At 38.3% G+C, this 26,509-nt stretch overlaps 1 protein-coding gene across 6 annotated transcripts in view; it reads left to right on the top strand.

Moving 5' to 3' along the window:
- NFKB1 (nuclear factor kappa B subunit 1) overlaps positions 1-26,509 on the top strand; it is a 57,651-nt gene that overhangs the window by 10,137 nt on the left and 21,005 nt on the right. For 3 of the 6 annotated variants that reach the window (XM_021531451.4, XM_021531450.4, XM_085579024.1), the window contains exons 2-11: positions 1,227-1,279; positions 2,445-2,529; positions 9,804-9,844; positions 12,208-12,306; positions 19,289-19,437; positions 20,933-21,096; positions 21,870-22,028; positions 23,619-23,723; positions 25,574-25,665; positions 26,234-26,372. In XM_021531451.4, coding sequence (XP_021387126.2) covers positions 1,235-1,279; positions 2,445-2,529; positions 9,804-9,844; positions 12,208-12,306; positions 19,289-19,437; positions 20,933-21,096; positions 21,870-22,028; positions 23,619-23,723; positions 25,574-25,665; positions 26,234-26,372 — 1,078 coding nt within the window. In that variant the 5' untranslated portion in view covers positions 1,227-1,234. The other 3 variants (XM_021531449.4, XM_077782958.2, XM_085579025.1) reach the window with 2 other exon arrangements.

Below are 26,509 nucleotides of genomic sequence, written 5' to 3'. Positions count from 1 at the left end.
TTTTTATTTACATTTTCTACTTTGTGGGAAATTGGTAACTGTGTTGTCTTTGGAGGTTGTTAACAAGTAGAGTTGAGCCTCCATCAAGGTGAAGTACCCAAGTATTCCAATTTTCATTTTGATAATTGCCTTTCTAGTTCCTGTAGAAGTTACATAGTGACTCAGTTTTTCTTTGATGGCTTGCTGATCTCTTGCACCTCTCTTTGATAGTGCAGTAGGTTTTCCCAGTTCTCTTTGCTGGCAAACATGGCTTGTGTTCACTGTGGTAGAATATGAGGGCCAGTGACCTGTTTCTGTCTTCTGTTAGTTATTAACCTTATTTAGTGTCTGTTGGATGCAGACATGAGTCCCTTGAAATAGTCCTACTATTATTTTCAGATACTCCCTTGGAGAGCCTTATTTAGTGAGCTCTGCATAGGTGAAATTGTAGTTCTTTTAGTAATATCTACATGAAAGGAAATAACACTGATACTAGTATCTTCTAAGAGACCTAATAAATTCCTCAGAAAAAATCACAGGTTCTACCTCTGGCCCGCTACTGGTCCCAGTAGCAAACAACCAAGCAAACTTTTCCAGTGTTCAGAATTCACATGTAGACCTGTGAGAAAGAGTTGTGATGGATGCTGTGCATCCATAATTGTCATTGTCAGCTCAGAGTTGTTATGTGTCCTAAGCACTTGTGGATCCCTGGAAAGAAAGGTGTCCAAAATTAGTCAATAACAGATTGCTGGTTTTATTTATTATTTTTTTTTTTAATGCTGTCTGTTCTTTCTTGGGCATCTTTATTTGCATTTAGTAATACTTCATAAGAAAAGGGAACCTTCACACGGTTCATTCAGGAATGCTCATAATGTTATTTTTATTGTACAAAAAAGAAAGAGTTCTGCTATTTCTATGGTAATGATATTGCCTAAAGTCTAATGGCAGAATAGTCAGAGCAAAGACAGAAACAATTCCTGATTTTAAGAAATTTTTACTTCTGGACTTTGACTGTAATTTTTTATTTCTTGGCAATAGGCAATGGAGAATCCTAGCTGTAGCCTATCTTATCCTTACATTGTCCCTTCCAAATACTGAGGAATTTTGGAAGTATTTTAGGAATCATTAATGTTATGAGTAAAATAATAAGTGTCAGAGATTGGGCTTTTAACTCTGAATGCTTTCTAGGCTTCTCTATTGCTCTACATTGGAAAAAAAAGAGTTCTAATCATGTTTTTGTGTTTCAGGACTTAAAATGGCTGCAGAAGATTCCTACATTATGGGAGTATCTGATCCCCAAGTAAGTGAATTTCCGTGTTTTCAGTATCCCCATATCCTCTCCTGGCTGTCTGTTTGTCCTTCTCTCATACTGTCTTGTAGTTTCCTAGACTTAATATGGATATAGAAAATCATTCTGCATTGGCAGATATCAGGGCTTTTTTCCCTGAGCTGGTTTTTATGTGACCTGTAAAGTGTCTTGCCACTGGCTAAATGGCTGAAATGAGAAGGAAAGCTAGGCCTGCTGAATTAAACAGTTTAAAAAAATACTTATTTTTATACCCTGCATGCCTGTGACACCTCTCTGGAATTTCGTTTGTGATGGGCATTGGAGTATTTCTGAAAATAAAACCCCTTTTGTCCTAAAAGGCCCTTTTGTGTAAATTTTTTTGATGTTTGCATTAACAGTGATGACTAAAACGTTGCTTCACTCATGCAGATCCACAGGCCTAGCTCTTCAGGAGCTCTTCTTGATCTTCTTAGATCATTCCATAAATTACTTGAACTGTGAGAATGGTGTGTGGGTGAAAAGCTTAAGTGAAGAACAGGTCATTTCTACTCACCTTAATTTTCAAAAAGCAGCTGTTTTCTCTTTTATGCTTGCTCCACTTTGGAAAAAGATAGATTTATATCTGACAACAATTACAGTAAGTTAGGACATAACAATGTTTAAAAAAAAAACCAAAAAACCAAAAACAAAACAACAACTTTTACCTGGATGTACTGTTTTCTCACATTAGAGCTTGTAAATATATTTACATAAGGAATATAGTCTGGTGGGGTTTGATCAGAGAAGTGGAAATGAAAACTCATAGGTTCTTAGTAAGACATCTAGGGTTAGATTTTCAGAATAGGTTCTTAGTAAGACATCTAGGGTTAGATTTTCAGAATTTACTGTCTAAGCTCATTAGGATTTATAGTTGTTAGTGCAGGTAAGCAAAGTGGGTGTTTGGAAACTGTGCTGAGGTTGGTGCGGTCTCATGTTTCTGGTGAAACTTGGGTCGGTGCTGTCAGTCTCCTTGCAGTGCTGTTGCCAACAAAAATAAAATAGCTATAAAATGTTTATGCAATTCAGCAAGGTGTTTGCAGTCTCAATATTTGCAGAGAACTTTGAAGTGCTTTGCTGATAGATGTTTTATGCAGCTGTGCATATATGTAATAATGAAGAGTATTTTCCTTCAATGTAGATGTTTACGGTGGATCAGTTCATGGGAATGAATGCTTTATTTAACAGCACGAATTACATCACTGCAGACTTACCACTACGAACAGGTAGGAACCCTCACTATTCCATGGTGCCATTGTCTTGCTCATTCTTCCTGTTTGTTTTCTTTTGAGAAGTCCTTTTCAGAGCCTTTTTTGTTTACCAACTTGTGTGTCAGAATGGTAGATTGCAGGTTGTCAACTAGTTTTTTTTTATTACATCTTGCATCTTTCTTCCCCTCATGAAACTTTCAGCAGTGAGACAAATGAGATTTTCTTGTGGCTTGTACAGAAACTGAAAGTTTCAGCAGTTTCCCAGGTGAAACCAGGACAGTGACCAAAGAGCTCTGAGTGACCCGATTTTATAAATTACTTTGCTGAGGCTTTTTTCTGAATTTCAACCTTCAGCGAGTTACATGTTGCTATTGCCAGTTTGCAGACTGCAACCTGTGCTTCTTTTCCTTTTGAATGCTGTTGCACTTGTTGTAGTATTTCTTAAGGTGCTTGTTTTTCAGTAATAAAATGCAGAGAATATTAACTTCCTGTACCATTCTAATGTGTTTTTCCTTCTTGTTGACTTCTCTGTTTCCTGTGAAGTGGCAGTGTGGTAATAGAAGCACCTGACAATTTCCTGAACAATAACACTAGTTTGAAAGCTCATACAGATTTTGCAACAGACCACTGAAAATAAGCAAATGGTATTCTGCAAATGTCTGATAAGCAACTCTTACAGTATGCTTCCAGAACAGTAAGAACAATTACAAGTGTTTAATAGCTCAGTCAGTATCAGCTGCTTGATCAACCTTGGTCTGGTTTTGCTTATTAAAGTTCTTTATAAATATTAATTCTTGCATTAATTTGGAAAGCTCTCTTCTCCTGCTTAGTCTATTAGAACAGCTGATACAAAAGGAAGAAGGAAATAAAATTTAATTTAAACTTTTTAAGATTTTTTTTTCTCAAAATAAATCTCCAATATAGCTGTTCAAGTCTTTTAACATGACAGCTTTCTCTTGTTATCTGTTTGACTCTGTTGTATTAGGATGTAGCTGGTGTCTTAGGTATTGCAAATTACTTTAGTCAGTTGAAAGTGCAAACCACTTCTGATTGCAGGATTTGATACAGTTCACAGCAGTGAAAGTGTTAAGGGTAAAATGAAATAAGTATTTAACGTTTTCCTTCATAGGTAAAATTCCATCCTAAAGTAATAATAAATGCTGCTTATAGAATAAAAATTAAAGCAGGCTTACTGTTTTAGTGTTTCCTTGTTTTCTTAAAAGAGTAGTAGCAAGAAAGTATCAAGAAACACATGGTACAGACCATTTTGTTTCAAGATAAAATGTTCTCACGAGCAAAACTCTTGACAAATATGGAAAAACATCCAGCAAATGAATGTTGCAATCATTTGTTTACAGTGTATTTTTGTTAAGGCAGATAAGATCATTCAGTAAGATTCATCTGTGTAGTATTAAAGGGCTTGTACATTATAGACCAAGGGATTTTTTTATCCCAGTTTCTGTTGAACAAATAAGGTTATTGAAATTTCCCTCTAATTAGCTCTTTTACATGTACTTTTTAAGCTTACTCCGTATTTTTCATGCCAGACTCATTCAATACAAATTTATTCAGATATATAAAACTAATTTTCAGATAACTATGTCCCATCTAAAGTAGAAAACAGCTGTTTTCAAAAAACATGTCAGGGAGTCAAGGATTCACTGAGCTCTGCAGCTGCAGAAAATTCTTACTGGGCTAAGTCTAGCTCTGTCCTTAATTTGAAAAATTGCTTCAAAAAAGGCTTTTATTTAATACATGCCGCTGCTCTTGTCTACTGCTGCAGTATAGGTGGCAAGTTCCTTGTGCACAGAATGGGATTCAATAATGGATCATGGATTTCAGATTATCACAAGCAAAAAGTTAATAAAAAAAAATCAGAAAAGGTTGATCATTTCTGCTGCATCTGATGATGTCACGGTTGGTTTGTTTCTTGAACAGTATCCCAGTAATTCTTATTTCCTCTCCTTCTTGAAAATATGCTGCATTGTTACTATGGACTGGCTCTTCAGTTAAAAGATAATGTAATAATTTTTCGTATTCTACTTTAGTGGTTTTCAAGCAGGAACTAATGATGTCTTTCTACTCAACAAAGTCAGTTTAAAAAGTCATGTGGGGTTTTCCAGAAGTACTTCCAGCTGAGATATGGAGAGTGTGAAATAAAACAATTTTTCTCAAGGACAGATGGATGATAAAAGCAGAAAGAACCAAAGGCATTAATTGTTCCTCATGATCTGGCTGTGGTGCCTATGTCTTTTAGTCTGTGCATCCATAAAGGCACAATGTCAGACCTATTACACTGGCAGACTGGTTTAATGTATAACCATGGATTGCTGTGTCGTGCCAGCAGGGCTAAATCAACAAGTAGCTGGGGAATTTGGGGACTTTCTGGTGATAGATGTTCTGCTGCTACATTAACATTTACAGTAATAGTAGAAAACCTCTGAGATGGTGGGGCACTGATTTTCTGAACATCATTGTCAGTGCTCAAGTGCCTTTGCTTCTTTTTCTCTCTTGTATGTCTGTTTTAAACATTTTTTGTTACTTTGGCTCTAAAGATGTAGTAGTTAAGTGGTTCAAGTTTTCCCAGCAGAAAAGCCAGTACCTCATGAAGTCAGCCTCTTCTTTGGCTTGCTGGGAAGAATCCTGCCTTTGATTATGTAGGTTAGGTACTGATCCTTAGTGGCATTGGGGATGGAGGGAGCATTATCCACAGCATGCATTTAGGCAGAATAAAAGTGTGTGCACATCAGTGGGATGTCCACTGTGTAGTAGAGAAACAAAGTGATGCCTTACATTGGAGGGGAAATGGGCAGAGCTCTGAGCTAAGGGATTTGTAATTTTGGATGTTTTGTATTCCCTCATGATGATCCAAGGTCATCTACAGCCACGTAATGTGCCCCAGGTAGAGGTGGGTTTGGGAACTGCCTAGTTGTTTCTTCTTCAAGAGGCTCTGGTCTAACTAGCTCTTGGCATTAAGGTGGTGTGTTTTTAAAACTTTGAAGTTGAAGCAGAGCCATCAGGAGCTGAACAGTATTGCCTGGAGGCTGCTAAAATTAATTTTCTGCTGTTTCTTTAACCTCCTCTTTCCAATCCTGTGTGACATTTGCTGTGAAAAATGAAAAACTTATACAGGGAAAAGAAGGAACTTAAAATTCCTTTTTCATATTTTTTTTAGAGACAGATAATACTAGAGGTTCAAGGAGACCAGACCACCACCAAAAATGAGATGTGTTCATTTTCCCTGTTCCACAGTAGTGGCCCTAATCCTCAGGAGCTTGGGCAGACTTGCATAAGGTCCTGGTGTTCTTTCTAGATCTCCTGTGCTTGTGTTTGGAAGAGTGAACCAAGGGAAGAAGTTAAAGTCTCATGTGCCATTTGCTTTAAACATCATACTTCGAACACTGAAGAGCTGGGATTCAAGAGGGTATTCCTGTGCAGGGGAATCCCTGAGGGGTAGGACATGCAAATGATACAACAAGGCTTTAGGAGGGATAGGGCACTAGGTCTCCAGTCTGAGCTCTCAGCAGCAAGGTAGCACTGCCAGGATGGACACGAGAGAGTTGATGTGGGATTTAACAATAAAAGCCTGCAGGCTACGAGTGTTTCCATTCATGTCCAGAGAGAAAAATTACAAGGGTCCCATGCCTGTTCTGGAGGCCACCAGCAGAGAGGATGTGAGGGAGGATACTTGTCCGCTGGTTGTTGCGGGTTAAATGGAATGGTTTTGGGTAGTCAGGAAGCTGTTAGACACAGGACCCCACTAGCCCAACAGAGCTGCCAGGCTTGCAGGGATATCCCACCAGCCTGACAGACCTCTTTTTCCTTGACTTTGCTTTGGAGGGAAGGAATTGAGGGGGAGCCTGGGATGGGTGCTCCTTTGTGTGTGTGTAGGGTGAGGCCTGTCGAGAAGAAGAATGCAAGGGGTGGGAGTGTCAAGGGGCAGGAGGGCCTCTGACTCAGGCAGGAAGGAAAATGAAGAAACTTGGCAGTTGAAGAAGACGTGGGGAAGTGGGACTGTGACTCAGACTGGAGTGGGATGCGAGTCGGTCTGTGGCAACCGAGGCGAGAACACAGAAAAAGAAGCCCTGAAACATGGCCAGGATGTGGCAAAGCCTCTCCAGGCTGGAGAATCACATGTTGTAGATGCAGTTCTTGGCCTCCCAGCTCTCACAGTGCTAGGCAAAGCACCAGGAGCACTCCGGTCAAACCTGGCTCTTGGCAGGCATGAGAGCCATGCCTGTGTAGAGGCAGCTCCATGACCGCGTCCTTCAGCCTCTCTGTAGGGCGCAAGTGGAACATAAGCTGTGCATTAAGTAGTGTTCCTTCTTGTGGCTGATTAGCATTTAAAAGGGGGTTGCTCTCCTTAAACAAGAACTTAAAGCAAGCACCTTCCAGGCTGGAACAAAGGATCATCACAAATCTCATCATTTTTAGTTCTTCTTACAAGGTGTTCATCCTCAGGTTCCTGCTCTTTGTCTGCTGAGACAAAGACACGCCTACTAATAGAAACAAAATATTAAGAACTGCTGTGTGCAAAACACTAAATGTGTTTTCTTTTCCTTGTGGGAAAGGATGAGAGAAAGAAGGAACCACACATAGCCAATGTTAGGCTGTGTAATGTGCCTCTGGGAAGTACAGAGACTTCAGTGAAAACGGAGATCTTGAAAAGGAGATCTTAGTGAAAATGAGATCTTTCACTAAGTAAAATCTTTTTTATAATCAAAGCAATATGCCATTTATGCCTGGATGTTTTCTTGAACATTGCTGGTTTAATTTTAGGTAGCATTTCAGATATTAAGTGCTTTGCATTAGAATGCCTTCTCTGTACTGTTATTTGTGTCTGGTTCAGATGCTATACCTAAGAATTACTTACTCACTGTTAAAAGAAAAAAAAGAAAAGGAAAATCTTTAGTCATGGAACTCAAAGATTAAAATAAGACCTTAAAAAACTCTTTTAAGTACATTGGTATGTTATTTGTATAATGCAGCTTAATGAGAACAGACATCTAATTTGGCTTTGTACATTTACACTGCATCTTTTTTGCACTTTTCTAGTGCTGGTATATAAAACATTATGATTTTTTCATCAATATATTTGTATGGTTTTTATAACCTTTTTTCCCAAGAGGTCAGAATAATCACAATCCTAAGTTTTAAATTTACCTGAGTTTTCAAAAGTGCCATGCCAGGTCAAACCATTTCAGTGTTATGAAGCATTCTTCTTTAGTTTTCCAATGTACCAAGATAGTGCATATGCCTCTCTTAGGAGTTTGAATTTCCTTATGCTGTAATTTGGGTGTGATGTGTCCTGGGGGACTTCTGCAGCCACTTAGCCACTGGATGAGGGCACTTCCTTTTCTGACTAATGTTTGAGAGAAAGCAATAGTATTTTGTGCTAACCCAACATGTATGTCTTGAAAATTAATTCCTAAGAGGAAAAGAGCCAAAGAACAATTACTTGGCAGATCATGCCCTGGAGGCTTTGTTGAAAGTTGAACTGCACACTGTTGTATTTTAGGTGCATTATTTCTGCCAATGCCCAGAAAATACATAGCTTCTGGATTGTTAAAATATAACTTGTCAGGTACCTAAGGCATGAGGAGGGTTAGAGGTCTGTGAAAAGAGGTCTTAAATTTAAGTGCTGATACATTGCTTAAACCTAGCTTAGCTCATCTTGACTCTGTCTGTTACAGACAAAAATTGAATCACAAGGCCAAAGCTAAATATTACTCTACATCTTTTAGAGCTCCTGAAGACCAAATCGTTTTTCCTGCTTTATAATGCAAGATTATGTATATATGGTCTTGAGGCAATTGTTTTTCATTACTTTAGGAAGCATTGTTTACTTTTTCAAAGAAAAGTACAGTTGGTGGACTTGGGAAATAATTTCTCTTTAAATGTGAAATTGTTGTGACTTATAATATTTGTAATATAAATTTGACATGAAGTTAGTTCAGTTGCTGAGTCAGCTAACTGCTGTAGTAGAATACTAATTTCATCTACTGTGTATTTATTAAAACTTCCATGTTGAGAGAAGCTTGTTCTGTAAAGATCTGTGCTCGATTCCTTAGCATTAATACCTGTGACAGAGCAGAACTGATAATACAGAATTCCAACAGGAATACTGCTGGAAAAATATTACGTAGGTATTCCCAGTGAAGCTGTCATTTGGGGTCTTCTTTGAAAACAGCAGATCTTTTAGCATTGAAATACAAATCATCTTGACTGCTTAGCAAGAGAGAGGAAAGTAATCATAGCTCTTGGCACTGTTGTTTTGAGACTCATCAGTGGCTTGCATTTTTAAGAGATTTCACAGCCATCCACCCATAGAGATTTCCTTCTTGATGTAAATAATCTAAATGATCAAAGTTGGAGCTAAGCTTTGATCAGGTGATGAATGCTTAGCCCTGGTGACACTGACTTCTCATTAGATTTAGGGCCTACTCAAAAGCTATATAAACTGGTGAATTTTGAATGAGGTTTATAGTATGAAGTTAGCCCCTGTATGAGACTGAAAGTTGTTTAATGAAGCCTCTTTAAAAGACACAAATAGAATTTTAGTAGAACATAATCCTGTGTATTGGCACCATGCTCAAGATGATCTCAATATAGAATTTGTGTTTGTAGTCAAATAGAGTGTATTCAGTGTTTTTAGAGACCCAGTCGTGTTTAAATACACTGTATTTAAAAATGTATCTGAAATTATTAAAAGAATGTAAATTGTTTAGTCTTCTCCATTCCAGGATTTTTTTTTTAAAGCAATTCTTACTGTTTGGGGCATGTTGAGACAGCTTGAATTCCTCCTGTATTCTCAAGCCTCAGAGTTTCCCATTGGCTGTCTCTTGACTTTCAAAAGCACCTCTTCTGTAGGAAGCCCTAGGGCCAAAAGCTGGTGAGTATAGTCTCTAGAGCCCAAGGGGCTTAAATACAGAAGTTAACCTTAGCTCAAGAAGCCAGACTGCTGTCAGTGGCAAGGCAAGGATCCTGTTATTTTTCACCGTTGCAAGTTTTAAATGAGTGATCAGTTGTCCATTTAGGCTCTCAAAGCTAAAATTAACTTCTTGGACTTAATCTTTCTCTTCTTATTCCGCTGGTCTTTAGTTGGGAGTGACAGACTGCCAAATGATTAAATAATTTATTGAAATTTAAGTCTGAAGAGACTTAGATGCATTCAAAAATTTTATCTTAAGTCATTCAAGGACAGAGTCTTACCCCTACAAGTTATATATTAATTATAGTAATGGAAATACAATTTCTATTAATACTTTTCTTTTTTTCTTTTATGCTAGCAGATGGACCATATCTTCAAATCATAGAACAGCCAAAACAGGTAAGAACAAGACTACATTTTGAAAATGTCTAAGGTAGTTATATTACTACATTCAGCTTTGAATAAACTTAAGACTTAAATAAAAAAGAGCACAGAAAAGTCTGAGCTCTCAGAACAAATGTGGCACTTGAATGTGAGGAGTTTTAACTCTTACTTTTGTAGTTAAAGCATTTCCTGTTTTTGTTCTGTTTTCATCTTTATTGTTCTCTGGAAGTGTCAAAATACAAAAAAAACACTCTTAAGGGTTTTAAAAATATACCTTGCTAAGTATAGACTCTTCATCTTAGAAGTGACTGTGTTACAGTATCCTAGTATTTGGAAACATAAACTAATAGATGAAACATGGAAGATTTTTAGGATTTGTTTCATAGTTGTTGAAATACAAGAAGTTAAAAATAAAAACAATTCCCAAGTTACATGAACTTCTGACTTGTGTTTTGTTGTCAAGAAATGCAGTTGTCCTTTGAGATTCTTTTAGCTATAGTTGTGTGCTTTGAATAATGGAAGAAAAATGAAGTACTCAAATGAAACTTTTTTTCTGTTATGTAGCAAATGCTGACCCATGCTCCTCTGACAGCAAAGAAGTAATTTCAATGCACTGGTTAGTTTTCATGCAGCTGATGTACAAAGTAATTGCTGGGTGAAGATTGCCCAGAAGTGTGCCAGGGTATTATTATTGTTTCCCTTTGACTGGTGGCACCAGCAATTACAAGGATTCCTCCTGAAGCTGCTAAAGTATGGAGGTGCCTTTCCTGTGAATTGCATAAAATGCTACCTTATATAGCTGTTCAGTAAACAGGGGAAGGCAGTGGCTAAAAGCTGTCCCATCCTCCTCTTGATCTTCTGCAGAAGCATACTGCAATCCAGTCTTCCTGGCAGGAGGCAATGGAGAACATTGGTTTCAATCACAAACCAAAGACATTTTTGTGCTGGAGCATCCCTCCAGGAATAGGGCTCTTCATCACAGCACCAAGTGAAACAGCAGTGTGCTGTGAGCTCTTGGAAGAATATGCTGCATCTTCCTCATTGTTTTAAGTTCATCCCAAATCAGGCCATGTCTTTGCACAGTGGAGCCTGCAGTGCACAGTCCATAAGGAGAAACCATTGCTTCCATGTGGGACTTCTCTGCAAGTGGCTCCTCTCATGGAGTACCTGTGTGGCAAGCTGGGCAGGGGCTTACAGCAGGGTGATGAGGGTGATCCATCAGCAGAGTGCTGTGTCCTGACTGCAGAGGGTGCCTTTTGCAGTGAGGTTTGCCTTTTGATCAGCTTGAGTTCAAGCTCATCATAGCTGGGCACTCCATGCACAGTACTCTGGGTCACTCAGCTCACCTTAGGAAGGCAATTGGTGAGGTCTGAATAAAAGTCATAAAAGTTTACATTTGCATGGTAAACAAGTTCTTAGCCTGAAAAGGCTTTGGTGAGATAGGTATTGAAGTTTCTGCTTCAATATTATGGAGTAATTTTAAGGCACGTTGTTCACTTTCAGCTAATACAGACTTCAAATTCGGAGTTGTCTTCTACTAGAAAGAAGCTGAATGATTCTTGGAAAAGGCCACAAGACTAACTGGTGCTATTTGAACACTGGGAACCTATATAAGATGGGGATTTTGCCAGAAATTGCAGGACTGGAGAGTAGATCTGAAAGCAAAACTGAGGACTACATGAAATATATTGTTAATTAGAGTTACTAGACACTTTTGCTTAAGAGTTGCATCTTCCATGCTTTAGTGATTGTCATGTAAAATAAAGGGGATGTTAATCAATGGAGTTGATGGACAGCTGTGCTGTGGACTGGTTTTCAATATCCTGCAGTTCTCTAAAGTATAATCAGATGTCTACTTACGTAGCTGAGATGAAACCCAGACAGAGTCCCCTGAAGCTTTCGTCCTGTTTCTGGATTTCACATGGAGATACAGCTTTCATACGTTTTTCTCAGAAGGAAGAAGTGTTTCTATTTCATCCCTGTACTTTCTTTTATGGTGCTCTGGACTTCCTTTTTCTTTGTTTCAATTTTGTCTACCTAGCAGCAATGAGAGAGTATCTGCTCTTGCATTCTCTACATGTGAATTTGTATCCTATTTTAAAAGTATAAGTAGTTCTCTGTTTCAAAATATCTTCACTTAACTGAAAGAAAAGATGAGGATGCTGTTGTGTGTTAAAGTGAGAATAGAACATGTTCTCTAGGGCTACAGTTCAATGATGCTTTATTAACCAGCACTCAGCATTTCCACGGATGAGCAATTGTAACTTTTCCATTTGGGTGAGTCTTGTTTGTGGGTGTGTGTTCATCTTTGTGTGTGCTATTTCTCTATTGGTTCTGTTTCTGTACAGCTTTCAAGTTTCTTTTCCTTTATTCCACAGAGGGGATTTCGTTTCCGATATGTATGTGAAGGGCCTTCACACGGTGGACTTCCTGGTGCCTCTAGTGAAAAGAACAAAAAATCATACCCTCAAGTCAAAGTAAGGACATAAAGCATTAATTCTGAAGTCAATGCAAGTGTCATCATATGTATGTGTATAGGGCCTTATTGCCTAGCAACATAAATTTGTATGAAGTTGCTCAAGACAGACTACATTTCAATCCCAGCATTCACATTTGATGTTGAAAATAAAGTTGCCCTAAGATGTGTGGGTTTGTTTTGGCACCATTTGTATCTGCCAGCAGTTGAGCAGCAACTTATCTGCACCTACTACCTCACTGCCATTGTGCAGACTAATGGAGCTCTTCCTTAAGGTGCAGTTTTAGCGAGGCTTGAGCTGCTCAGTTGCTCCATTTCCATTGCAAAGCATGAGTCTACTTAATTACTCCACTTCACTCTAGGATGCTATATACCAAGTTTTCCCTTTTTTTCCTGTCCATGTTACCCCTTATTCAGTATCTCTAGGGTACTCCATTCTTAGGAGCTTAATTCCTTTAAAGTAAACATAGAGCTTCTCATTTTAATAGGAACGGTGTTATATTCAGGTGTTCACTGAACTTTTTTTGTGGGGTTCCCCCCCACCCCAGAGAAAAAAATCAAATATGTTAATCAAAGAAATGTTCTATGGAGGCACAATATGAAGATTAGAAAAGTGATGAGTCATTCTGAGACTGGAGAACTGTCTTTGCCTATGTTTCTCGCAGCAAATGTTTTTTTTTTCTGTGGAAGTATGGAAAAGCTACACTGTGTCTTTTCAGTATTCTTTTTAACTTAAATGCAAGCCTTGGTCTTATTGCATTACATCTTTGAACAGCTGCACTACAAATTCGCTTAAGGAGCAGGGTGAATGTATTCTAATTCTGGTGTTATTTCTTAATGTATTCTAATTCTGGCGCTCTCTTACTCCTTTATGGGGAAAGAAGGGGAGGGAAGAGTGGCAAGCAATAAACCTCTGCCTTGGTGTGTGCCACTCCTGGTTGTTCTCCTCAGTTTATGTAGCTCATCCACAGTTCTTGGGAAAGGCTGGAGTTTGGAACAGCTACATCTCTTAATGAACCAATATAAGCATAACATACTGGAAAATAATCAGCAATGGCTGAGGTAGCCTGGGCTGATAGTCTTGTGAATTGAGACGAGTCTGGGAAAGCTGATTTCATAAAGCCTTGCAAAACTCTGAGGAAAAATTACCAGCCCAGGCAAATGATCTACTTGTTTTTTTTCTTTCCTATTTTGACAGTAATGATGAACCAATGAATGAAATTTCACTGGAATGTTCAGATATAAAATAACTTACTTCAGTTGAGCCAGATCTTTGGATTCCAATCTGTAATGATAATAATACAAGAGATACTTTATAAAGGTGTGGTAGGTCACACGGTAGCATGACAAGGAATTATACAGGAAATGGAATTTCTCCTTGAGTGAACTAGAAAGCAGAATGTTCTTTGGCTTTCCATTCAAACTTTCTACTTTCATTGATCACCATTTTTTAATTTCATCTAGAGATTACACACACACACACACACACACACACATCCATCCCTTCCCTCCCATCCCACTGTGTGCATCTCGATTTTTTTCCTAGTACAAATCCCCATATGGCAACACCTGTTGGGAGAGGTTGGTAAGGGAACACAAGTAAATTCCTCAAGGCCATTGCTTGTTAGTGCCTGTTCTTGATTCAAGTGGTGCCAATAAAGACAGAAGTGTTTCACACCTTTTCCTGTAAGTCTTTTCTGCCTTTTGTCAGAATGTACTTACTTTGTTGTAACTGAGTGGAGCACAATTGAAAATTGCAATTTTTTGTTGTGTTGGAGTTTTTTGTTTTGGTTTGATTTTTTTAACTTTATTTTTATTTTAGTGGGTTTTTTTTTTAATTCTTGTGCCAGCGTTTTCACTATAAAACCTACATTAGTTGATCACAATGCAGTGAAAGGATAGTACTTTGGCTGTACTGTAATAAAGGAGGTTTTGTGACAGATCTTTAAACCCTTGGCCATAGTGTGGTCAGTGCATCTCACAGTGAGATCTGTTTTGTGAGAATTTGGCCAACTCTCAAAATTTACTAGTAGCTACCATGGGGTGTCCTGAAAATAGCCATCCTCAGTGTGCAAAAAAACATTGCAGTCTCCCTATTCTGTTTTCATAGGATGATGGATTGGAGGCCAAAAGAAAACACATTTATGGGATGTAACCTCTTGCATAATATGGACTGTTCAATTTCACCCTTTTTTTTAAATTAAGCTGGAACACATCAAGGCATATCTCCCACATAAAGGCTAGAGTTTTAAAGACTGTGCTATGTCTCTAAGCAAGGTATTTTGGTATTTAATTACATGTTTAACCTCTCCCTGTATAGTATATTAGTAGATGGTGTAGGTCAGGAGTTAATGTGGCAGTTCTGCAATGCCAGTCTTTACACTTCATGTCAAGCGAGCAACAATCATGAAACAAACCTGCACTGGCCAGCAAGTTGGAATTGGTGTAAAACCTCTTGTTTAATGGAACAGCCCTGACTAATGGAGTCTAGATTACAGTGTATATTTTTCTGTAATATCAAAAATTGCATTAATTATTTTAATGATTTGTGGAATTATGTTCCTTTGTTTAGCCCTGTCTTTGCTAAGAGTAATATATCAAAAACATCTTGCATATTCAGAGGATTCTATATAACTTTGCATGTCAATATGGAGAGCAGAGAAGTTGTAGATAATAAACATTTTACAATGAAATTGTTTAATAATTACAACCTAAAATTCTTCATTTAAATTTCATTTTCATGTACTTAGTGCAAGTAACACAACGCTTGAAAATTTTACTGTATAGAATAGTTGCAATCAAAGCTGCTGAACTGCTTATTCATCATTACTTTTTTATCCAGGGAAAAAAGCAATCAGTAGCATAAAAAGAAAGGATAAACCAGCAAAGTCTAGTATTATCACCAGCATGCTTAACTATCAATTTTTTTTATTTATAATTTGCTTGGGTTTTATACATTTGAAGAAATGTGATAAAACTTGTGCAGAAAATTTCCACTCACCTTACATGTATAAACGTGTGGGCAGATCCATGTTTTACACTGAAGTGTTTGATCCAGTTTCAGGTGTGACAAGAACTTGCTGAAAATAGCAGAGAGAAAGAAATGTCCTGAATTTTCATCTCCTTGGGGGCAAATCTATGTGGGTGGCTGCAGTCTCTAGTTCATTGTTCTTTGTGAACTGGATGTAAATGAGCTCCAGCCCGAAGTTCAGAGGTGTGCCTGAGCTAAAGAGCACCATCTCTCTGCACAAGAGTTTGTGGAGCACTTTGGCTTGTGAACTGAAGCTGCACACCAGTTAGGCAGCCCTGAACCCAGGCACACCAATAGAACTGCCCAGCTAGTTATGTCCTGAGGCTATCCCAAATTATACCTCAGTTTGGAGATAAGAGTTCTTCTCAGAATTAGGGATTTCAGCACATTGAGTTCAGGAGGAGAATTTATGGAAAATTACTTTGCTGATGAGCCTTGGTGACAAAAGGAGCGTATTTATTTGCTTTTCCTCCTCGCCTCCAATAGGAATTAAATGTAAAGTGATACAGATTGCTGATTACAAGTCAAAAAATCACCTAACAGCTGAATTAAGGAATAAACATGGGAGAAGAAAAGCAGACTTTTCTTGGAATAAATCTTTACCCCTCTTAAAAATCTACTGAAAATTCAGTGAGATTTGAGCTTTTTACTGGTAAGGCTGATTTAGCTGAATAGGAAGCACAGAATCTCTTCAGATGGGCTTGTAAAGCAGAGCACCCAGCTCCATATTTTTGCCATTAGAGTGACCTCACAGTCAGAGGATCAGATCTTCAGCTCCCATTGGTTTAAAATACCTTACATTCCTTTTTCTTAAATCTATTAAGTAAGTACACAGTTGCCTACATGATTTGTACCACATCTGAAATATTTTGTCTTTAATTAGCAACTGAAAAAAAGAGGGATATTGCTCTGTAAAAACAGACTCTTTATAAAGAGTGAGTGATGCCTCATCTTTGGAACATTCTTGTACATGCCTAATGAGGACAGCAGTAGTCACACTGAAGGACAGGCAGGGCTGGGGCTGCAGTTGCTCTAAGAAAAGAATTGGAAAGAGAAATAGGTGATTTTGTAATGCTGGCATTGTAGGTTTGGTCTTTTCCATCATTTGCTCCTGTTGTTGACTAATTGGTTTCATTTCTTGCTTGTAAGAGTAACTGGAAAAAACATCTTAGAAGTATGAAAATGTTCTTTTAAAGTTTTTGTGAAGTTTTGGAACCTATAAAAATTGGCTGGGATCTGGATTACAGGAGGACATGAAATAACTGAAAAAACTTTCTACTCTTGTTTTGAAATTGACTCAATTTCGAGTTTACAGGTTCCTTTTAATCTGTCAGACAAATCTCTCAAACAGAAAGAGCAGATAAATGTAAGCCTGCAGCCTTTTAACTTTATCAGATCAATTGAGTGCTGCTTCAGGAGGTACAGGATGTAATCAAGTATTACAGCTATACTCTGCCCAGGACCTTCTTTTCTTTTTTCCCCTCACCTTTAATTTAAAGTTCAGTAGTTGCTTTTTGGATCTCAGCTCTGATTTTGAGCCATACAGCATCCACATGCTATCTCCTCTTCATGCTGAGTCTGTTTTTGTGTCAAAACCATAATCCCTATTCAGCATTGTAATATACTTTCTACCTTTTCAGGCCTTTGACAGTGTTTCTTAAGTTCCTGTGCAAAAGCTGATTGTTACTTGTATACCTCAGTGCCAGAATTAATTTTAAATTATTCTGAAATTGTGGCATGATTTGAGGACATTGAAAACTTATTTCAGATTTAATTTATGGTACATAAGGATATTTAACCACTCACACTATTTTCCTGGGCACCAAGTTATCCCAAATGACTCAAAATCAATTAGGAAAGTCTGTGTATAAGAAATAAAGGTAGAAGATGTTCAGAGACATTCTGTCCTCTTGCAGCATAGAACATCAGACTGGGCGACAAAAATGTCTTGCCTTATGACCTACATAAGGCATTACATTTTGGGAGCCCTTTTGTTTTTCCCCTGAGAAGGGGAGGCTGCAAAGATCATGCTGAGCTGAGTAACAGAGCAGATTGCAATCTGTGCTTTCAGAGGCTGGAAAGTCCTTGACGTGCAGCAGTCTTGCCTCCAGTTTCACTGTGGTTTCTACAGCTGATGAAGGATTGTCTTGAACTTTTCTGATGTGACACCAGAACACTATGTTATTCTTAGTGAATATAGCACTACAGATGTGCTGGGAGCTTTGTAGTAGGGAAAGGCTGATTGAGTGAGGGGTAAAATGGAAATATTTTTTTTAAAGCTACCTTTTTGAAAAGTTAATTGTAGCAGTGGTGGTGACATACTGTAGCACCAAATGCAGTTGTTTTTATTTTCAGATTACTTTGTGAAAGGTGCATAAGAATTTTCTCTCTGCTGGTAAATGACAGAAATAGTCCAGCAGTGATTATCCTGCATCTCTGTAGTGTTTCAGTCCAGACTTTAATGTGGAAACAGGAGGGAAGCATCAGCCCTCTGTCTTGTATTTTAGAAACTGCTGCTTGTAAAATGTACTGCAGTATTACGCAGTTACCTAGCAGGAGTGGGTAATGAGGGGGCTTTTGCACACCTGCTCCTTCTGGAACTTCTTCATAGTTGAGATTTTTTTTTTTTGTTTTCAGCTGTGAATAAGAAGGCGGGGAGGGCACACATTGTACATATGCAAAGTGTTTCAGCTGTGATGGGGTGGGTTCAAGAGAGGGGTTAACTGGAGTGAGGGAAGCTAGCAGGACTCAGTAATGTGGTGAAATTGAGGCAATCCCTCGCTATCAGTATTTTATCAACAATATAACCTTAAATATTCAGTTCATCACCGATTCATCACTTTAATGTTTATCGTGATCCTTTAATACCTTGGTTGATTAGATCTATAAGCTGCTGTAATACAAAGAACTTGGCCCAAGGCAAATTAGAAGAAAAATTAGAGGAGGAGGGGGAAAAGCCCAGCATTGATAAAAGGGTTAATTAAGTGAATTGGAAGGGAAGGTAATGTTTGCTTTTTAAAAAGTGGGGTAATTTTATGTTCACCATAATTTGAAAGTGGTGCATAAGCCATAACAGCCTTGGAGTATTACTGCCTTAGAGTGAGGAAAGAAAATAAAGCTCTAAATAATATATGTAAAGCAAATAACTTACCAGTATGGTATGTTGTTAGTAATTTTAGATGTGTTTTTGAGGCATTGATATTTATTAAAGGCTGTTAAAAATGTATGGTGATTAGAAACTGTGGCAAGGGGTAAAAAAAGGTTTGTAGGCTTTGAGAATTGAGTATATGAAAGAAACCATATCATTTATCATAGTTCAAGTCCAGCAAAATCCTAGATGTGACTTCATTACATATCTTTGTGTACAGTTAAGGGAGATATTTACTGGACTGAGTGTTGATGAAGTCCATTGAACTAACAAAATGCCTATTAATTTAGAATTTATTCACTGTAAAATCTCTACCTGAGGAGTCATTGTAATGTGGCCAAAATGTTTTAGAACAATCATAATGTTTAAAAGTAATTTTTAAAGTCTTTCTGAATTGGGCTAAACAATGCAGTATTTTGAGTTTAATTTTCTATATGCTTCTTAATGGGTAACAATATTTATTGTGAATTCAGTTTACTGATTGAAACTTAAGGAGAGCAGTGTGGACTAAATGGTCAGAATGTAAAAGTGAGATTCATGTTTTAAGAAACAGGTGAGGCTTGCCTTTAGATTTTTTGGTCAGTGCTTCTGTCATTTGCATGTCAAGTTTAATTGCAAAAGAACGTGGTGATCTGATACAGTTAGTTTGCCATTTGTATTTCATTAAGAAATGCATATACATTTCTCCCATGTAAACTTGATTGTACTTAACTGACAGAAAATACTCACCTGGAATCATTACTTGTTCCATGTTTAAAAAACAGTAAGCAAACTATCCCACATTTTTAACATATTTCTTTACAGATCTGCAATTATGTTGGACCTGCAAAAGTGATTGTCCAGTTAGTGACTAATGGGAAATACGTCCACTTGCACGCTCACAGCTTGGTGGGTAAATTCTGCGAAGACGGAGTGTGCACGGTTATTGCAGGACCCAAGGACATGGTTGTAGGGTAAGTCTGGGAACTCCTCTGGAAAACTGAGCTGTGGGGAAAGCATCAAGACCATAAAAAGCAGTACAGAAAAACTCCTAAGAGGCAGCTCTGTGGAGCACTCATCTCTGCATCCTGATCTCTGTTTTTATTTGTATCGTAAATAGAAAATTTAATGGGGTTTTTGTTCACCTTTGTAGAATTTTTCCCCAAGCAAGCTAAATAAATTTAAGTAACTAATTTTTACTTAGAATTTGTATAGTTTTAATCTCTTGGTGTGCAGTCTAAATTTGTGTTGTAAGTCCATTCTTTAAAATGCAAGGAGTTTTGATCAGAGAAGGGACTAAAATTAGTGTTACCATTTTGCTACCTCTTTGATCAATATTTTACTTTTATTGAAACCTGTCAATAGAAATGTAATGGAAAGCATTAAGGAAATAGGATTAGTAAATTTGAAATTAATGCAGGGCAAGTATAAACATGAAAATACTGCATAAGTCAAACTTTCAAAGTTTAAAGCAGAAAGGCTGTAGTGAAATTGTAGCTGGCCTGTTCTTGTTTAATTTGAAGGAATAATTGTTTATATCGGTGAATGGAGCTGAAGCTCCCAACTGTGTTTTGAGGCTTAGATCAGGTTTCATGCTGGCTGTGAGTTTTAGTTCTGTGATCTCAAGAATGTCTTTGTTGGTGAAGATGATGAAGTTTAAAAAGCTGAGAAGGTTGGGAGAGAGAGATTCTTTTAAACTGTAACTTTTGATGTCCAAGCCCAGTGCACTGACTTTACCGCTCACAATTTAAATAGCTTTATTTCAAATGCTCCTTTTCATCTTGAAAAGTTTGGCTCATTTTCTAACCTGTCTTGTTTTTCATCAGATGTTTAGAACCAGCTTTCCTGTCCTCACTTGACCCACATGAAAATTGAGTTCTTGTCTTGTTTTCATACTTCCAAATCTAATTGATTTTTCAGTATGTCAGGAGATTTTTACAAAAATGCACCTTTTCTTTGGAAATTTTCATTCAAATAGATACCCAAAGTGTCTTGCAGAATGACCAGAGCCTTCCTTAAAACATTTTATTTATAAAATACTGCACTGTTTTCAGCCTCTTAGCTTGCTCTCCAAACCATTTTGAACAGATGGAGCATACTCTGAGCAGTTGCTCTGTTTAACAGACACACAGAATGACATATCAATGTCATTGCCAAGACACAGCAAATAAAGTGTGACTACCAGATTTTCCAACATTTTGTAAGATGCTTTCCCAGTGGAAATCTGAAACCTGACAGATTACTACTTATGCCATAAGAAAGTGCACCCATATGATGGTGCACATTTTATACGTTTTGTGATCTTGACTGAATTTTTCTTGATGGAAAATTCTCCTTCAAACACTAATAGGGCCTAAGTGAGCCTGTAGAGTCTTTCTGTAGGCTTGTGTTGTGGAGCTCTGCCTGGTAAGAGAAAGGCTGCCTGCTGCAGGTCTCTCCTAAAGCGTTCCCCCAATCAAAATTTGGCAGGTTTGCAAATCTTGGAATACTTCATGTCACAAAGAAGAAGGTGTTTGAAACTCTGGAAACACGCATGATAGATGCTTGCAAGAAGGGATACAACCCAGGACTCCTGGTGCATCCAGAACTCAGCTATCTGCAGGCTGAAGGATGTGAAGACAGGCAGCTAACTGGTATGTGAAAGCGATGACCTGGTTCTAATTGGTATTTTATTAAAAACAGGTTGGGCCTCTGAAAGCATTGATTCATAGCCAGAAAAAAACCTTGTGTAGGGCAACAACCAATGTCTATGTGCTTTTAAGAGGTAGTGCACTGTTGCCATGTTTTAGGGAATCTGAAAGGACTCTGCTGTCAATGCATACTTGAGAATGGAGAAACTTCCTTCCACAGCTGCATGTACCAACCTCTGCACCTGTATTCCATTGTTCTTATGCTGTTTAAAAGCACATTAAGCTTTTAAATAGAGTAATTTTGCATTATTGCAGCAAGACATGATATCCTTAATTAATTTAGACCTCCTTTTGAGGTCACTGTTTCATTCAGCTGTATCTCACCCATATCACTGTAAAACCTGTGGTCTGCATTGCTTTCAGGTTCTGCATAACGGGTCCAGCTGTCATTTCATTGCTCTTAACATCCGGTATCCTGGTGTCCTTAGGGGTGGCTTTCATCTTTTTCACAACCTTTATAAATTGAGAGCAGAAAATAGTAATTTTCTGTCTTTTAATTATATAACTTAAATAAGATCTGATGCACAAACTGCAAGATGAACACAGTATAATTTGAATAGTTGTTCCACTCTGCCTAGAAAGGGAAAACCCAATGGATGCTCCATGTAAAAGACGACATTTCCTCCCTATCCATGCCTTTGGATGTTTGTGTGTTCTCTCTGTTTTGTTAAGGATGCACTACCCTCTGTGTTAATTCCTCTGTCTGTCAATTCCAGAACGGGAAAGAGAAATCATCCGCCAGGCAGCCATACAGCAGACCAAGGACATGGATCTCAGCGTGGTGCGGCTCATGTTCACAGCCTTCCTTCCCGACAGCAACGGCAGCTTCACACGGAGACTCGATCCCGTAATATCGGATGCAATATATGACAGCAGTAAGTATTTAATTACTTTTTAAATTAGGAGCAGACTTTTGTACACACAGAAATGACAGGTAGATATTGCTGTACGTAGACTCATCTAGCCCTGTATTTGATGAAAAACAAGTAAATAGCCCATGGATAATCAGCCCCATGTCTGTCAGTGTACATACAGTATGATTCTGGTTTTAATAGATGACAATGTAAGCGGTAGAGGAAGATTTTATTTTGCTGTTAGCATGTTTAATCCTGCCACTTTTATTATGAGTATTTTGTAAGTTCTTGTTATATCCATAAGAAGGGCTTGAATTTTGCAGAGTTTTCAGTTGCTGTCTGTGACAAAGTGTTGTTACATGAGATGTGAGGAAAAAAATTTGCTTCTTTGTTGAGAATTTGACACCTTTCAGTTTTGCAGACCATCTGCTTGTCCATATTTTAAAAGATAATGCAACCATTTCCTTTAGATCTGTCAGTATTTTTTAGACCATTCCTTTATTTGTCTTTTTTCTAAGAGAATTTTTTTCACTTCATGTTTTCCCCTATGCTGTTAAATTATACTGACTCATCTTACTTGAACCCTTTCTGCTGCCTGAATTTTCCTTCCTGAGGTTGTGGATTCCCATGTTCTTGATAGTCATTCTGTAATGACTCAGGAAAAGTACCTTTTTTTTTTCGTTTGTGCATCAGTCATGTCTATATTGTTCCTTTTTAAAGACAAAGTCTAGATCAAAAGGTTCTAAATGCAACTGTTCTACTATAGTCTGTGCCTTGCTGTTAATTGGGAAATATATTTAGGTCAAAAATTCTGTCCTAAACTATGGAGACAAACAAAGGTGACATTTTGTATGCATGATTCTGCTGTTGTAAGTTGCTACACAGATGTCAGTTACTAGTTTCTGATCTCCCAAGGTGAGTTCTTAATTGCTGATTTCAGAAGATTTTTCTTGAGTTTTGTTTGGGAGTTTTTTTGAATACTTCATTGGCACCATTTAAGCCTTCGCAGAACATACATAACTTGTGGTAGCATAACTTGCCTATAACAGCTACTTTCACTTATCAGATGATAGTTCTGTCTTGAGGACCAGTAGTTGTCTGTTGATGGAGATCTGTGGAAGTGGGCTTTTTTATCACTGTCCAGTACACTGGCCAAAAACTGGCATGCTTTCAAGTAAGCCACAGTGTAAAGCAAAGCACTGTAGATAGGGGGAAACAGGAAACGGCTCTCAAAAGTGTCACTCTGTCAGAAAGCAGGGAGGAAAAATTGACATTCTCTTGTACAGCCCTGTTGTCATAAAACGAGTACTAGTGCAGGGTGCTGGGTGCAGTTCACTGCTGGGATACCTTGCTAATGCAGTAATTGTGCTGCAGTAGCTGGGACCTTATTTTGTAGTTCACAGTTCAGTCAAAGCTTAGAAGATAGGAAATTGTCTTTCGTATGAAAAGTCCTTGATTTATTCATGTTTAAAAAACCAGACAAATTCAGGTAGGTTGTATTGGAAGCTTGTCTTTCTATTGCATTTCTGTGTGTTGTGCTTGGTTGTGTTTTTTGACATCTAAATCTGGTTTACTGTCTAAGCAATTTTTTTTCATCTTCCCTTTCAATAGAAGCTCCCAATGCCTCCAACCTAAAAATTGTAAGAATGGACAGAACAGCAGGGTGTGTGACAGGAGGGGAAGAGATTTACCTGCTCTGTGACAAAGTTCAGAAAGGTAAGAGTAATGAGTATTGTAAGGAACACCAGAGTGTTGATCTGGAGTACACATAAAGCCTTCCGTGCTGTCTTTAGTGTTGTCCCACTCTGATAGTGCAGCAGGATTTGTAGATACTCAGCCTTTCTGGAAGTCAAGGCAGCAGTCCAGAGATTTAATAAATCCAAATACTCTATTGCAAAGCAAATTCAGCTTCTTGTGCCTCCACAGGGACCATGTGATCATCTTTGTTCTTCTCAAGTTGTACGTGTTCTGGAATTTTGGGGGGTGGTGCTTACAGGGTGATGTTTGACTCCATTAAGTAATGCCTGCTCTGAATTATTCTGAAGTTTTTGATTTATTATTAAGTTCCTGATTGTGAAGAGCAAGTGTGAGTATTCTCTATTAACCATGGATGGGAGCTTAATGTGTTCAGCACTGCTGCTAATAACTTTATTTTTATGTATATGCTATGGTAGAGGTTACTCAGTGTAAACAGATACATCTCACAGGTTCATTTTCAGTCTCTGCTCATGGCTTTGAACGTGTGAGAATTCAGCAGTATGGATTAGGATACTTTGGTTTTTTATTGGAAGATAATGGTTAAATGTGGTTTGTTATATTTGGGCTAAGGAAAAAAGATGGGAGTGAGGGAGATACTTCGTATTTTTTGGCTACAGGTAGTACTTGGGGCACCCTAGTGTAGATTACATGGTAGAGTGGGTGCCCTGTTCTCATCTATTTGGAGCAGTCCCTCCTCATCTTGTTAAAACCACTGTGACATTTTCTGTTGGTGCAGGCTGTTCTTTTCCATCTCTCTTTCTTCTAAATGCTCTTCTACCACTGGGAAGAGAGAAAGCTTTGGGGGCTTTTAGGGACTTTGAAAGACCTATTTTCCTTTAATAGTGCATCTACTCTCTGCCATCAAGAGGACTGAGATAAAACATAACTCTTAGGCACAAAATAAATAAATAAATGTCTGACTCAGTGGAAGCCCTGAGGTGGGGTTTCCCCTCAGCCAGACTGGGGTTTCCCCTGACCTCACTGCCTTCAGAAACCTCCTGTCTGAAGGAACTTGAGCATGCAGGACAGCAGGACTGAAGTGGTGGTTCACAGTCTTGAGACTAGCAGGTGGGGCACCAGGGGAAGCAGTCTGTCTGCTACAGAAGCCTGTCCTGCATCAGTCACCCTAAGAGACAACAGGCTTTTTCTAGCTTTTTCTCATGGGAGTGCTGTGGAAGGAATTTACCAGTGAGATGCTTTTCCTGAAAATATAAATAAATAAATAGAAAGAGAATGAAAGAAAATTTGTTCAGAGCAGCAGAAGCCAAATGCCATGTTTCTGGCCTGTGCTGTTTGGAGGGTGAAGGATCCCTGCTGCCACGCTGCTGGCTCACACTTCCCCACATCTCTGAGCTGCAGCTCCACCGTGGCACTCTGCCAGCAGCAAGCGGAACTTGAACTGTGGCACTTCAGGTTTTGCTACAGTTTTTTGAACTGAAACTGTTGGAGGAGAGAGGGTGGTTTCTACATTTCACACTTCAAGTTCTCCCCTCCTTACATGTTTGTTCCAAATAAGGCTCCTCTGGAATGTTTTATAACCCTAGAATAGGAAGATGATGTGAACCTAGTTCTCTTTTTACAGCTCAGTAAATAGCAACTTCAGTGAAGTCATTAAGATTAGGCTGATGCAGAGTTGATGTTGAAAATGGGTTACTTCTGCTGTTTTCATAAAACAGATAAAGGTAATTGATGTATTTTGTAGTATTTTCATCCAGCCAAAAAGTAACCATGTTTATACCTGAAATAACCACAGCCAAAGGTTAAACAAATGCACAAACATCCCAGAGTGTTACTTTCATTCTTTGCAGATGATATTCAAATACGTTTCTATGAAGAGGATGAGAATGGCGGTATGTGGGAAGGCTTTGGAGATTTTTCTCCTACGGATGTACATAGACAGGTAAGTAACAGAGCATTTGTCCTTTGTTAATGATTCTCCTATCTCTGTAAGCTAGGATTATATTATAGTTTGTAAATTATGTAAAAGCATCTGTATCCTGTACTGACCTCCTCTTTGTTTGCTTCTTAATAATAATAAAAACATAACAGTTCTTTAATGACATCTGTTAGATGACTAGGAATACAGTTCAAGGAAATAAGGAGAAAGCCCCATTGGTTTAACATGCACCCTCTGTAAAATGGGATAGGCCACATAAAAGCTCTGAGAGCTCACTGAGAAAGCCACAGAAGAGATGCTAAAGGATGAGGGGACTAACAGTGCAGTACTGACATACGGGGTGTGGTAACACTTAGCATGGCAGTTCTGTCTTTCCCAAAAGGCTTTAGGAGTCAACCTCAGAAGTGAAACTGAAAGCTAAAATGAAAGTTTATTGTTGTAATAGCCCTTTGCTCTGAACTTTTGCCTCCCGAGCCCTAAACCAATGCCTTCAAAACAGTGCACATGTAAAAGCCAAGTTGTCAAAAGTCATGCTCTGTGACAGATATGTTTGTCTTTGTTTCCTTCACAGTTTGCTATTGTGTTCAAAACACCCAAATACCGAGATGTCAATATCACAAAGCCAGCATCTGTGTTTGTACAACTGCGTAGGAAATCTGATCTAGAAACAAGCGAACCAAAGCCTTTTCTCTACTATCCAGAAATCAAAGGTAACTCATTAAGCCTGTTCTACAGATTGGGAATGGAAACTGTAGGGTCTCTCGAAATGTTTTTAATAAGATAGAAGTGGTTTAATGAGGAATTTTTTGGTTTAGCTGTTATTTTTAGAAAATATATTTGCCTCCTT

The sequence above is a fragment of the Lonchura striata genome, chromosome 4 (assembly GCF_050655825.1).
Source record: "Lonchura striata isolate lonStrDom1 chromosome 4, ASM5065582v1, whole genome shotgun sequence".
Taxonomy (NCBI): Eukaryota; Metazoa; Chordata; class Aves; order Passeriformes; family Estrildidae; genus Lonchura; species Lonchura striata.
The sequence above is the reverse complement of the archived record's forward strand: the minus strand, read 5'-3'. Positions and strand labels throughout refer to the sequence as shown.